The 14,889-nt window shown below is 44.3% G+C and overlaps 1 protein-coding gene across 1 annotated transcript; it reads left to right on the top strand.

The window, feature by feature from the left end:
* The first annotated feature begins 2,903 nt into the window (after positions 1-2,903).
* Positions 2,904-13,045, top strand: HOXB13 (homeobox B13). Its single transcript, XM_083470193.1, has 2 exons — positions 2,904-3,787; positions 10,270-13,045. Exons 1-2 carry the CDS (start codon positions 3,097-3,099, stop codon positions 10,578-10,580), a joined length of 1,002 nt encoding a protein of 333 aa, XP_083326319.1. The 5' UTR covers positions 2,904-3,096; the 3' UTR covers positions 10,581-13,045.
* The last annotated feature ends 1,844 nt before the right edge of the window (positions 13,046-14,889 follow it).

Raw genomic sequence — 14,889 nt, 5'->3', positions numbered from 1 at the left:
TTTCTAACAAAAATTAATTTGAAATTTGTTTCCTGTAGATGATCTAGTTTGTTATTCATTTGAGGGGAGGGGAGGGATAGTACTGAGGCATATGCCTTAACTTAATTCATCTTCATAACAGTTCTGTGAAGTAGGTCACAGTTATTTCACATTAACAGGGAGAAACTGAAAATGAGAGATAGTGATTTGTCTTAAGGTCACTCACTGGATAACCAGATACAGAGTCCATAATAGTTTTCCCACTTTTCCATGTATGTAGAAAAACTCTTTCTTTCTTTCTTTCTTTCTTTCTTTCTTTCTTTCTTTCTTTCTTTCCTTCTTTCCTTCTTTCCTTCTTTCCTTCTTTCCTTCTTTCCTTCTTTCTTTCCTTGCAGTGGAATTTAACCCATTTGGAACAGGCAGATGAATCAACTAAAGTTTTAGCGGCAGATAAGAATCTGTGATGCCCTGACTTAAGGACTGAACAAGGCACAAAAAGACACTGCTCCTTTCTTTCCTCTCCAACATATGATTTTAAATTAGAAGCTTCAAAGATTCCATCTACCAAGAAGACACAAAAGCAACAGGGGCTCTCAGTTTAAAGCAAGGCTTGCCTCTGCCTATCTCTCGAACCCAGACTAATCTCTTTACTGGAGTTTTCAAATTTCTGTGCATTTAAATGCTGTAGGTTTCCAGTGGGATTTAAAGTACAGTCAAAAGGCATCACTTTCTCAAGGTGGCGCCTGGCATTATTATTGATTTCTTTTTGCTTCATCTAGGTTGTGTAGCCCTATACCACCTTAAAGGCCCTGGTGGGGTGTGAGGGAGAACTCTGGCTCTCTGTGCTTTTAATTCTCTCAACAAACTTACCAAACAGAGCTTACTGCTCTCATAATTTCTGTTTTACAGAGGAGGTACAATGGTGGCTTTGCTCAAGATCACCATCTGAGCCCATGAATGAGGAAACATTTGAACTCAGGCCTTTGCCACCCTGTAGGCCCACCTCTCTGACTTCATTCACAACCAGACAAAACCTTATACCAGCAGCAAGATACACAGAGCATATTCCTGGCCTTGGATGAACAACAAGAGTTTGAAAACTGGAACAAAAGAATAAACTGGAATAAAACTAAGGCCTTGGTGTGTGGTGTGTATGCAGAGATCCTGTTTTATTTTTCCCTTCCCTTTTATACATTTACACTTCATTCTCCTCCAAAAGAGGGAAAGGGAGAGATATAATGAATCTATATTTAAATCGTTATATGTGCATTTTAAACGTCCCACCCCCCTTAATAAAAAGGAGGCAGTGGAGTTCCTCGTGGATAAAGAAGGCATTTTTTTTTTTTTTGTCCTCCTGGCTCACTACGATTTCACTTTGCCAAGACAAAAATTAGAGGTGGAAACTTCTGCGCCTTGACCGTGGCGATGAGTGTTGCAGAAAGAGATGCCTTTAGAAAGAGGGATATAATTCTAACAGACTTCGGGGGGGGGTATTTGGGGCTGGAGGCGCACTCTCAAGGCCAAAAAGAGATGGTTGGGGAGGCAGACTGACGCGGATGGGTGCGTGTGGTTGTATAAACGTACATCTTTACCCTGGTTTACTTTAGAAAGTCAGGTTGATGTATTGCAGCAGAACACAGGCTCTCAGCCGAGCACCACGTAACATTCTCAGCTTCCAGGTAGGCATATTATTAAGAGGAGTGGCCGTGCATCTCTCTCGACCACCCTTTATGTTCTGATTGCATTCATGGGGAGAATGCGGGGTTCCGTCGCCTGTCTCTCGCGCACACGTGCACGTACCGTCTAGCACAATATATTCCGTCTAATCGGACATCAGGGTCTCACTTTTGGAGCACGGCATTATTCGGTTCACCTTTCTCAAACCGCTTAACGTATGAAGATTTGGGAAATGTCATTTCGGAAGGGCAGAGTTGCCCAGCATCTAGTGCGAAGGCCTGGTGCGTCTGACCAAGCGCAGTATCTCCGAACATGATTTCTACAGATATCTGAGAAAAGGGGGACACTTTAGCCTTGCACATGCGTTTTTACCCAGTCCTTTAGCTTGCAGCTTCTCTCTCTCGCAATGCAGTCTGCAGTCTCTGCGAGATGTGTGTATTTTTTTAAAAAAAAATAATGCTTCGAATAAAATATGTCAGCCACCCCAAACCTTGGATTCAGAAGCACATTCTTGCAAGGATGGGAAGGGATACCGGCGCATAAAACACTGACGAAGCATTCTGGGGAAAGTTTGGACACTTCGCCAAAGAATTTCGAGGAAATCAGAAAGTTTCAGACAGGCAGGTTACAGTTCCCATTTATCTCAGATGGATCTTAATTGAATTAATGGTTTTCTAGTGATATACCCACGGTCTGTCTTCCTTCCTTCCTTCCTTCCTTCCTTCCTTCCTTCCTTCCTTCCTTTCTTTCCTATTCCTAGTTCTAAACACTATAGCACTGCAGACTATTCCTCCTAGATCGGCCAATGTTTCTATTTCCATTCAATTGTGTCCACTCCGTGTGGAGCAGGGAAAGAGACGCTGGTATGTGGGGACGGGGGGCGGTAATCTTGTCTGATGGAGGAAAATAAATAAATAAATAAATAAATAAATAAATAAATAAATAAATAAATAAATAAATAAATGTCACCACCCCCTTCCTGTACAGAAGTCCGTCACGTGTGCAGGTCTCTCTCTCTCTCTCTCTCTCTCTCTCTCTCTCTCTCTCTCTCTCTCTCTCTCTCTCTCTCTCTTCTCCCCTCACCCTTCCTTCTCTCTCCCTGTCTTGCCATAAAAGCATTTTCGCAATTTTTGTCTGGCCCCCTCCTCCCCAGCACGTCTCCAGTGGATGCGCCTCAGCCAATGAGCGCACCACTCCGGGAAAGACGCCTCCTTTGCGTCGGGGGAGGGAGGGAAGAGGGGGGTGGGGGTGCGAGGAGAGAAGCTGACGCCGGGCGCCTAGGCGACCCTCCTTTGGCAGTCGCCAGCCTTTTAAAACGATCCTCGCCACCTCGCCCGCCCCCCAGTCGTCCAAGCCGCGCGCCATCTGGTTACCCGGACCGAGAGCGGAGCGAAGCAAGCCGCGGGCGCCCATGCGCCTTCCCGCCGCGCTCTCCGCTGGATGGACCCCGACGCCCCCTTCGGAGAAGCCCGGAGGAGCCTGGATGAGGTGCCCGCCAAGAGCATGGACAGCTTGCTGAGCTCGCCGACGGCCTTCCCGGGCGGCGGCCACTGCAGGAACGTGACCCTGGGCGGCCTCAGCCCGACGATGCACGGCTCCGCTTACCCTGCTCCGGCCCTGGACGGCCCTCCTTCCTCCGGCCCCGGAGACGCGTCGACAAAGCAATGCATTCCGTGCCCGGCCATCCCGCAGGCATCCTCGACGACCAGCGCCTCGCCCTTCTCCTGCGGATATTTCGGCGGTGCTTACTGCTCCTACCGAGTGGCCCGCGGTTCCCTCAAGCCGTGCCCCGCGCCGCCTCAGCCCGGCTACCCGACGGCGGCGGAGAAGTACCTGGACGCCTGCAGCTCGGCGCCCGCCGCCGCGGCTCCCGAGGAGTACCAGACGCGCCCAGCCGAGTTCGCCTTCTACCCGGGTTACGCGGCGGGGCCTTACCAGCCGATGGCCAGCTACCTGGACGTTTCGGTAGTGCAGACCATCGGAGGGCCTCCTGGCGACGCCAGGCACGAAGCGCTCCTGCCCGTGGACCCTTACCACGAACCCTGGGCCTTGGCCGGGGGATGGAACAACCAAATGTGTTGTCCAAAAGATCAAAGCCCAGCAGGACACTTTTGGAAAACTGCTTTCGCAGGTAACCAATACCTTTTTGTTAAAAAAAGAAAGAACGAAAGAAAGAAAGAAACGGCCGCCTCTTTCGCTTCTCCCTCCGCCCTGCCCCTGTCACCGCAGCTGCCCTACAAGGCCGCCAGATCCTCGGGGTGGATTTCGTGGTTTTCCAGGGAGCTGGGTGGACTCAGGGAGCGCTTGATCCCCGAACGGAAAAGAGCTGGGGCCTCCATCCTGTCTGCTTTTCAACCTAGACGTGTGTTTGTGTGTGTGTTTGTAGTGACTGCGGGTAGCCCTGGTTGGAAACTTTGCAGATGTTCCAGACCATCTTTATTCTCAAATATTCACCATCTATTCTGGCGCCGATCCCTATATTAGCTTAGTTCTTGGGATACCTGCGTTGCATGTGTGTACGTGTTTAGATATCACACCCACCCACGCTATAATAAGATACGATACAATATAATACAACCAGCCTAATTTCCCCCAGTTGTGTGATAAATTAATGTGGCCTCATCAGCTTCTAAGAGATATACCGTATATGAGAGAACTGTGTGCGTGAGTGTGTGTAATTCCAATCAGTTCATATTGCAATGAAATCAGCAGCAGATTTTTACAGCCTACGCGCTGCACGCGCAGATATAGGCATCAAACATGCACCAGCAGGGTGGCTAATTTCACTGCTGTATGAATCGCTCTCAGGGTCACCTGAAATATTATTACAAATTATATATGAGGTTAGACAACTATGTATGCCCTTTGTGTGTGCGTCTCTGTCCTCTTAGTTGTTGCTGCTTTAGTTTACGTATGAAAAATGCTGCTCACAAAGGCTGTGAAATCTCACCTACTGGTTATTTTTCAACACCCAATATGACCTGGCGGGCTAGAGCTTTTTTCTAACATACCCTGAATCCTTCGGATAATAGCTAGAATTAAATATGAACCAGCTCTCCAACGGTGGAGCAGGCATGATGTAATCACAACGTTAAAAAACCACATGGGTAGTGTAATCATAAATGTCTCTGAGCATGTGTGGAGTGCGCTTCCCTCATCGCTGAGTAGTCCCCAGTCAGCCCCAATCACAAACCAGAATTAGGGCGAGGGCCTCTGTGTTTGAGCACCCTCCGTCTCCAGCACCTGCCATGCTATCAATTTTGCTATCACATCTTGCCTCATTAAATCAGCTCAGTCTCTACAAAGGAGCTGCAATATATTGGCATTGCTACAGGTGCGTAATACTCTATCTTAGATTTCCTACCCATCCAGCTTTCTGGGTCTGCATTTTCAGGGCTGTTCCTTTGTTTTTATAAAAAATCCTGATCCATCGCATCCATTAGAAACAGAAATACTCCCCGCCCCTGTAACATTGTGCACGGTCAGATTGGTTCCAAGTGCCTTAGGGCAGATGCAGAAAATTATAGGCAGCGGTAAGGCAGGAAATTATTGCTATTCCTGCCTTGCGCCCCACGGTCAGTGGGACACTGATTGTAGAATTGAGACATAGGAACCATTTATTTCTGCTGGAAGTCTAATGACGCCAGTCTAGAGCAAATTAACTCTAAGGAAACAAACGAAGCTTCACTGTCTTTAAGGAAGGCAGGCTAACCTCAGTATTTCTGCTTTACTGGTCTGGAGACCCTGCTAGATGGAATAGAGAAAAAGGAGACAAGTCCCTGAGACAGACTAGTCCTAAAGAAAGGATTATGGCAGGGACATGTTGCATCCACCACCACAACAACAACAACATAGGTAACTGTGGTGGGCCTAGGCAGAGGGGTTATTGCCTTAAATATATTATGCACAGACAGGGTTTTTTTTTTCTGCGGATGGGAGAGAAATCTGGATGCAAGTAGGATGGTCTAGATTACTACTGGTACTTCCTTTCAGCTACTACATTCCCGTGAGTCTCTGTGTGGCCTTCCAGTGACCACTCACCTAACTGGTGCTTGATATGACTTTGCCACAAGGGGTCGTAGAATCTTCCCCTGCTTTAAGCACAGACCTGCGGCCATTGCAGTGTGTGAGCCATTCATTCTGGCTCAAGCCCTATTAAATTCTGCAGGAATTCTCAAGGGGTAAGTGTGCCTTCAGTTGCACATCTAATGAGTAGCTGGTGGACTATCAGATGTGAGATGTCTTAACAGAAGTGAACCTGTTGAGTCTGTCATAGTTAAGTGGCTTTCCTGAAAACAAATCTCCCAAGTCTATAACAACAACAAGTTAAGTTGGGAGCTAAGTATGTAAGGTTTGAGGTTGTGCAGAACTTTTCATCAAGCAGAAGAATTATGCAAAACCCCAGACCTTGCATACTCCAGCACCAACTAAGCTTCTTCCACAAAGCATGCCAATATATATTTACACTAGCCCACACTTAAGGTTTTAATCCTGTTGCAGTGCAACAACAAATATTTGTTCAATTAAATAAATGTTTTCAGTCAATTACAGGAGAACCAATCCTTATCTATGACTAATGACCTGACTTCTGATCCACTTTTGCATTTACTTGAAAGAAATCTCATTTAATTTCTGTGGGACATCTTTCCACTTGAGCTTGTTTAGAATCACTGCTAAACTTTTCCTAGGGGCAAAGAGAAGATCATTCATCTGCTTCTCTGCTTATTAATAACAAACTTACACTGCACCACACTTACACCGCCAAGCGTTAACACAAAATACAAACTCAGTGCAGAAATGTTGCTTGTTTATCAGTTTTCCTAAATTATTTCTAAATCATCTTTCAGGGCACATTGCCCTCACAAGGCAGTGTACAAAAATTCATCCACAAAATGTAGTGGTATATAAAGCCATCAAATTAAAAATCACATTACATCTTTGAAATTGGTGATATCAGTTAAAATGTATTGCAACTATTAATGAAATAGAAATTAAAATGTATTAAGATTTCTCTTAAAAACTGTCAGCAATGGGGCCACATATACTTCCTGATGTGTGTGTGTGTGGGGAGGTAATTCCACAAATAGTGAATTACTGTTGGGGGGGGAATCCTGCCCCTAACACTCCTCAGTCTGAAACTTCTTAAAAGTGAACCACAGAGCATGGTAAATCTGTATATTTACCTCAAAATGAGTGTCCATAATACTGTCTGTGAATGTAGTTGTAGACTGACAATCTCCTCATTACTTTTATTAACAGACACATTTTCCAAGCCACAACATAATATTAGCTTTGCTGCAGCAGCAACAATTACTGTATGTACTTTTATATAATTCAGCCAAAAGGTGCAAAAATCTTAAAAGCAGGGAAGCAAATTTATTCTATAAAGCATTTATATGCCACCTTTCTTTTTTCCTTTTCCTTTTTTAAATATGCCACCTTTCTGATGCACAACCTCCCAAAGCTGTTTACAAGATTCTGAAATAATATCAGAGCAATAAAATTTAATATGAGACAAGAGAAGAAGATTCCTGTAGGAAAATAAATAAATATGACAAGCGCATTCTATGATGACCTTATATTTATGAGCAAGTAACTTTTTAAACTCTGCATCAGTGTAACCATCGTGGTGCTGTAGGCCCCAATCCAGTGTATCCCAATGTTTTAGGTGTAGTAGCAATTTCACAGTGCTCCCAGCAAATATCAATGCAATTTTGTTTCAGAATTGCTCATGTGAAACCCTATATTGTCCATTATGGTGATTCAGTATTTCACATCTCATGTCTTTAAGGCTGCCAGCACGACAACAAAAAGTAAAGGTGCAATAGCAGGAAGTAATGGAATATCTTCCTCCAGCAAATATGCCTGACATTGACATTTCTGCACCAGGTTAAGACTACCTGCTTACCTGGGCTTTTTTGATTTTAGGCATGTTTTATCTTCTCTGCCTATTTCTTAGGTTGCTTGCATTGTAACTGATCTGTAACCCACATTGAAATCGTAAGATGAAGCGTGGTATACAATTATATTAAATAAGTGCGTGTGTACATACTTATTTAATATTTAGTGTATGTATGTACACACACACACACACACACACATTTAATGTGTGTGTGTACATACTTATTACACACACACACACACACACACACACACACACACTTATTATACACACACACACACACACTTATTTGATATAATTTTATACCATTTTCTTTCGCATGCAACCCCACTCAAATGAATAGGACCTCCTTGAGTCCTTCCATGCATCTGAATGGGGAATGTGCAGGAGAATTTTCCATTGGGTTTGCTCTAATGTTTTTGCTCAGTTATGCAATACTGATACTATTGCTATTAGTTACAACTGACTGCACAGTGAACAGTGGGCAATGAAATAAATTCATAGCTATTCAAATTACGTAACAACAACAGCATTTATACTGCAATAAGGTGTGCTGCCTTCGATCACCACAACATTGTATTGCTGTGGCAATATAGCCCCCAAGGAATATAAATATTTCAGTAATGTATAACGCTGTGTAAGGTTATCCACCACCAGCATCTAGCATTATTTATTGGTGTCTAGGCAGGAAATAATTACTCCTGACAGACAGGACACACAAGCAAAAACCTCTGTCTCAAAGATTTAGTAAAGGATTTTTTCAATATATTAATGGGTACATTTGAAGTTAAGCACTTATAAATCTATGGCTTCCAGTGGTAGATTTAAGCATGTGCATACATCTCTTTCATTGAAGATACAATGGGAATTAAAAATATCTACCCTTGGCTGCATCATGTCCATGTTTTTAAAAACTCATTTAGTAAAATGTGCCAAACATCATAAGACTCAACTGAGGATCTGGAGTGCAGATGATGGCTATAATTTATGTTAACTGATGTCCCACCCAAGATATTTAAATGCAGCGTAGCTCCTGGATGAAACCATTTCACATTAATTTTCAGATCTACAGTATGTGGCCATACACTGACCACCCAAACAGTTTGACTGTTGTTTCATAAAGATACACCACAAAGATGCTTAAGTGCTGGGTCACAAGTGTTGGGTCACAAGCTTTTATTTTTTATTTTTTAAAGCAGCACGCGATAAAATTAATAAATAACTCAGCCAGATCTTTTGTTTCTCTTTCCCCATTTTTACTTATTTTTGGAAGTAAAAGTTCTGGCTCAGTCTTGAAATTTCAAGAAAGCATCTTGCTTCTTTGCATCATAACCCAACAATTCGTCAAAACACATTCTGTAAGAACACAGCATTCCCCTTTGTTAAAAAGCTTTATTACATTTTTTAAAAATTCCACACATTATGAAATTGTACGCTCCTGTCTACTAAAATTATTTCAGCACTCACTTTATTTAGGTAACACTGCAGGTCCCAAAACACCGTCAACATCTGGCTTTTTCCATCAGATACCAGTAACATGCAACAGCAAGTAACTATAAGAGGAGTATTTCCTTGTACTATTCAGTTCTGCAGGTTATATTCATACAAAGCACCAAAACACAGTATTATTTTCTGTGAGCACTGTTCATTACTATAGTCTTCACCTCCAGCCATGTCCAAACTCCAATGACACACACAGGAAGGCTAGCAGTCTGTTTGGTGTTAATGATTACATAGAAATGAAACACTGACAATAATTTATTAATATACAGGTGTGTGTGTCTAACTAAATCTTGTGAATGTGAAGATGGTTGCTAAAACATATGTGGGTAATCCAAACCTAGTCCTGAATAATTTCCTAACACAACGCCCTTTCCTAAAAAATATATATTTGGAAATCAGTTCCATTGAAATCAATAGGGTTTTGCATCAAATTATTTACAACCAATGTAAAAGTTGCTCAGCTGATTTGAACCCCCAACAAAGACATTTTAATCCAGACTAATTTGCAATTTTAAGCCCTGCACTATTACTCTTTATAATAAATTAAATACCTACAGGAAAATATGTGGCACACTTTGCTTCTAACTCCCGTTGGTTAAAATGGGTTGGAAGCAAGTGAAAGGAATTGTTGCCAGGCAGATCAGTTAGGTAGAAAAATATCGATTTCTAAATTTCCCCACGTCTGTATTTGACAACACACATTTGGCCGAACTGGGGGTTTGTTTGTTTTTTACGCACAACCTCCACATTTATCGCGCCGTGATTTCAGTGGGATTTTACGCGCAAATTGCTCTAAAATGGGGTTGTAGTCTCGCAAAGCAGAGAAACGGCCTCACCGGCATCAGAGGCCGGAAAAAAAGAAAAAGGCATTATGGCGGCAGATCTGTGTTTCGGGGACAAATTCAATGCATGTGAGAATAAATAGGGCAGGGGGAAAATGAGGTGGTGAAAGATAACCAAGAGAGAATGAAATAAAACGGATAATATTCTGCAGAGTCCTAACTCGTGAGTTTAGGGGCCAAGAGAAATTCCAGCGGTTTTTAGAAGAGTCCATTTCGCTCGGCTGTGCCCTTGGGGGATTTCATAGACAAAGGACTGGGCGGTGGTGGTTATGAGTTTCATTCCCCAGGGCCGGCCTTCCTTCCTAACTCTCGTCTGAGTTTAATGCGCTCTCCTCTTTTCTTCCTTTCCTCCCTTCTGCCGGTCAGAAGCCGTAGGCCAGCACCCTCCGGAGGGGTGTACCTTCCGCCGGGGGCGCAAGAAGAGGATCCCTTACAGCAAAGGGCAGCTGAAAGAGCTGGAGAAGGAATACTCCAACAGCAAGTTCATCACCAAGGACAAGAGGAGAAAGATCTCCGCCGCCACCAACCTCACCGAGAGACAGATCACCATTTGGTTCCAGAACCGCAGGGTCAAAGAGAAGAAGGTCGTGGCCAAGGTCAAAGGCACCAGTGCGCCCGCGCCCGCGCCTGCCACCACCAACAGCAGCGGCGCCGGCAGCGCCAGCAGCACCCCGTGAGACGCAGGGACAGACTCTCGGAGGAGGAATCCATGGAAAGGCGGCGGGAAAGAAGCTCCCCCCGCGAGGAAGGGAGGGGGGAATTAACGCAGGCTTCTCTGCTGCCTCCCCAAAGCCTTGCGGGAACAGGAGATGGTGGGGGGAAGGAGGCCGCGGGCGGAGGAGGAGGAGGAGAAGGGAGGAGGAAACGAGAGCAGAATTACGCACGTGGACGCTTCAATGGCTTCTCAGCTCTCCAACCTCCCACCATCTCCCTTCTCCACCTCGGTGGAAGCCCACGAAATTCGCTTAGCGCTGGCGTGGCTGGGGCCTCTCCTAGCCTCTCTCCTTTAAAAAAAAAAAAGTTAATTATCGTCGTTGTTATTGTTATTGCTGTTTCCTCCAATAAGTTAAAACCCGATTTGCAAAGCAAACGGTGTTTTTTTATTTTATTTTATTTTTAAGCGATGCGTTGTTGTTATTGTTTTTATTATTTTATTATGGGGGGGGAGCTGGGAAGGGGAGAAGGAAGCCGTGTGCAATTTGCAATTCATTTTTATGTGTTTTTTTCCGGGGGGAGAGGCGTTGCCGCCTTAGCGCCATTGCTATGCGAATTATATTCTATTTTTCTTTGTACCAAGTTCCGTAATTCAGAGCTGCTTTAGGGGGTGGGGGGAAAGACGAAAATAAAACCAAGAAAACGTCAACTGCCTATCAATCGAACCGAATGTTAAATAAATTCTCCATAAGCACCACGATGGCTCGGCTTGCTTTCGGTTCCGTTTGTCTGTTCGTCGAATGGGAACATTTTGCAGAAGCGAAGGAACAGACTGTTCTTTCATCTGTGTGAAATATTGATAGGAATTTTTACCACGAAGAAAATCTATTACACATACATACATACAACATAATCTATGTTTTAGGGACTTGTAAATTTGAGAGGTTATAATCTATATTAAAATCTCAGCATTGCATATGACGAAATTAATATTTTAGAATGGCTTGTATGTATACGTATATGTATGTATGTGTATATAGGCTAACCACCGATTGACGATTTTTTGGGGGGGAGGGGGAGTTGATTAATCATATGACAATGATCCCTTTATCGATTGCATTTAAATGAATTTGTGTACTACCAAAAGTTAATAAGTGCCTTGGAAGACACTGAACGATACGCTAGAGAATTTACAATACAGCAAACCGATAGTTGCAAGGGGAAGTCAACTTTAAATTTTTTATTTTTCATTCCCTATTTACCACTCCAGAAAAAGGACTTCCCTTCAAGCCCAGCCCCACGGATTAAAAACCTGCTCCATCCGCTAAAGCGTGGAGGCCTATTTTGCTTGTCCGTATAAAATACAATGGGACATAAAAGACTGAAACCATATATTCACACTCAGAACAGGGGCAAATCGTTTTGAATCCAGCGAATCTTGTTGGAAAGTAAATATGGATGGGTAAATTATAACGTTGTAAATTGTTTCGGATGTTGCCTACTATTATTGACGTTCTGCTCCTTAGCTACATAAAATTGGGAGCTAGTTCTCTAGATGAATTGGTTTAGAATCTGGGTATTTAAAGGGGAGTTTGTGCGTGGGAGGGGACGGTGAGAGGAGGACCCGGAAGCAGACGCTTCTCCTAGTGCCAGTGCATAGCACGAGGGTAGCCAACAGGGCGCCCTCTCCATGATGTTGGACTCGGACTCCCATCAGCCTCAGGCAGTACAGCCTATAGCCAGGGATCATGGGAGTTGTAGTCCAGCAGCATTTGAAGGCCACTACCTTGGCTACCCCTGGTTTAGTCAATACTAATAGTGCGGTGACTGTAGGTCCTTAAAGAAATTATTTATCCGGGGCGTTGTGATGAGACTTTAGTTCAGAATCTCTGATTCTCTAGAGGAGAAGGGGGGGGGGGGAGGTTTTCGAAATCAAAGAAAATACAGCCAGGCCTACACTTTGTTTACACTCCTGTACTAACCGTGCAATCCTATGAGAGTCTACGCAGAAGTAAACCACTTTGAGATCAGTGGGACTTACTTCCAAGTAACTGTGTGTTTAGGACTGCAACTTTTGCTATTATTTTGAAGCAACTTCCACTGAAATCAATGTGCCTTACTTGGCGGGGGGGGTATTCCTAATCAAAGGAAATTCTTTTGCAGAACATGGGCTGTTTCAGCATGATTTTGGTACTGTTCAAGCCCCCACAATCTGATTCTGGTGCTTAGAAGTAACCACCCACTGATTTCAATGCAGCTTGCTCATAGGAGTGTCTTATGTTCATCAGTTGTCTATTATTATTAGTGTTATTATTTGTACTTATATACGCATGTATATAATTTATTCTGAATGCCACAGAGATTGCATAAGCAGTGCTCATTATCTGACACCACAGGACCAAACATTAATAAACGTAATAATAAATAACAGAAATAAAAGAATTGAATGCGCAAAAAAAAAAGACAGTGGAAAAAAGGTATTTTTCAAGTAGCCCACTCACCTGTTTCTAAGGTGAGAAGATTCTGAGGGGTGGGGATTGTTTCAGTGTTTATTTCGCTCTGTTCCGTCACAAGTGTTGGTGACATTCCTGAATCCCCTCCCCCCCCCTCGGTACCTCCCTTGAGTCCAACTGGGTCGTAAACCTCAAACAAAGCTTCATACTTTCATTTTAAGCCCCCCACCCCACCCCCAATATATGTGTATTCCTCGCCTCTTACATCTCACAACTTGTTCTGCCAGTGCTTGATCCTGTCAGATCCTTTGCGTTGTTCTATCTCAGAAGGACCTGGGATTTAAATACAGAACATCTAATGAGAAGTGCGCACGAGTAAATGGAAGGCCAAGTTCAAGGATGAACTGCTCTTTCTGTCTTTGGTATAACCGCAATGAGGCAAGCTCATGATTTTTTTATATATATAGGTAAAGGGACCCCGACCACATTTTTTAATATATGTGTGTGTGTGTGTGTGTGTGTGTGTGTGTGTGTAATATATATATTTCAAAAAAAATGCATGCCTTTTTAAAAAAAGATCTCCCCCCCCCCCGCAAGACAGTCTCAATCTGCCTGGCGTGTGATTTCGATTTAGGAGACAATATTCAGTTGCATCTACTGTCGGCATGTACTGTATTGTGGCTGCTGGAGCGAGGGGTGGGGCTCGTCCCCCCCCCCTCTTTTTGTAGGTTTCCCTGTAAAGAAATTGTGTTCTGCTGTCTGCAGTGAGGATGTGCTAGCAACCCTTCCCTTTCCCCCTCTCAGTCGTTGCAACTGAGGAGGGAGGAGTGGCGCACCAGGAGGATGAGTCCAGTGGATAAGGATTGGGTCCAGCGCGGTGGGGGTTGGGTGCCTAAGGGCTGAGGAAGCCGCTCTGTCCGCCGGCATGAGCCACCTCCAACAGCACCGAGGGAGGAGCAGCTTCCCAGGCACAGTAAATCAGGCCTTAACTTTGACCCCAGAGGTCGGGTTACTCCTGGCTCATAGGCGGTGTTGACCTTGACTCCAGCCCCCCCCCTCCTCACGCTCCCCGGAAAAGGAGGCTCTTCAGATCAAAAGGAGTTTATTGCATTTATTTTCTCCCTCTTCTCGCGACGGGGGTGGGGAGGTGGGGAAATGACGCTTTGGCGTTTGCTTGCAAGATTAGGTCAGCAGCTCCACCTTCCGGTCACGCGTATCAGTGTAATGTTATATATACAGTATATATATATATATATAGCCTTTTCCTTGGTTTCATTCTTCTGCGCTCCCTTAAGCACGCGCTCCTGCGCAATTTTGTGGGCATGTGTCGTGTGGGGTAAGATCTGATCTTCTGTCCCAAATCAGGTAGCAGTTGGGACAAGAGGCGAGGCAAAAGAAGAATTTGGTGCAGTGTATGATAAAAGAAATAGGCTGGGCCAATTGGCTACACAAAACTTCACACAAATCCCAGAAAACCCCACCTAAACAAATGCGTTAAAAAGGGGGTCGAATTGGCACCGGATTTGTCACGACCTAGACACGGGACCTCCTTGGAATGTCAGGAATATACAGAAGAGCGTGCCTGTGTGAACCTTGAATAACCACATCATCTGTGCCCCTCGCAAACTAGGATTGCCATGCTTAGGTAACGCTTTCCTCCGAGGTGTTTGCACCTCCTGTCTCTTTAATCCTTACACTGTATAGCGCTCTCTTTAAGGCAGTCCTGTACTCTCCCCATTCTACAGATTAGAAGGCTGAGGCTTCTAGGCAAATGACGGGACCAAGGCCACACACACTGAATCCATAGGTGTGTGAAATTTTGAATCTGGGACGTTACAAACTGTAACTCATGCGCTCCAAACCATATTTCCAATTCATC

The sequence above is a fragment of the Podarcis liolepis genome (genome assembly GCF_965112155.1).
Source record: "Podarcis liolepis genome assembly, chromosome: 13".
Lineage (NCBI taxonomy): Eukaryota > Metazoa > Chordata > Lepidosauria > Squamata > Lacertidae > Podarcis > Podarcis liolepis.
Note: the sequence above shows the minus strand (reverse complement) of the source record. Positions and strands in the feature narration are given on the sequence as shown.

Excerpts from the sequence above, each read along its gene's own strand:
- HOXB13 (XM_083470193.1), top strand. The coding sequence starts at position 3,097 with ATGGACCCCGACGCCCCCTTCGGAGAAGCCCGGAGGAGCCTGGATGAG. Across the intron at positions 3,788-10,269 it reads TTGGAAAACTGCTTTCGCAG|AAGCCGTAGGCCAGCACCCT; the intron begins GTAACCAATACC and ends TCTGCCGGTCAG.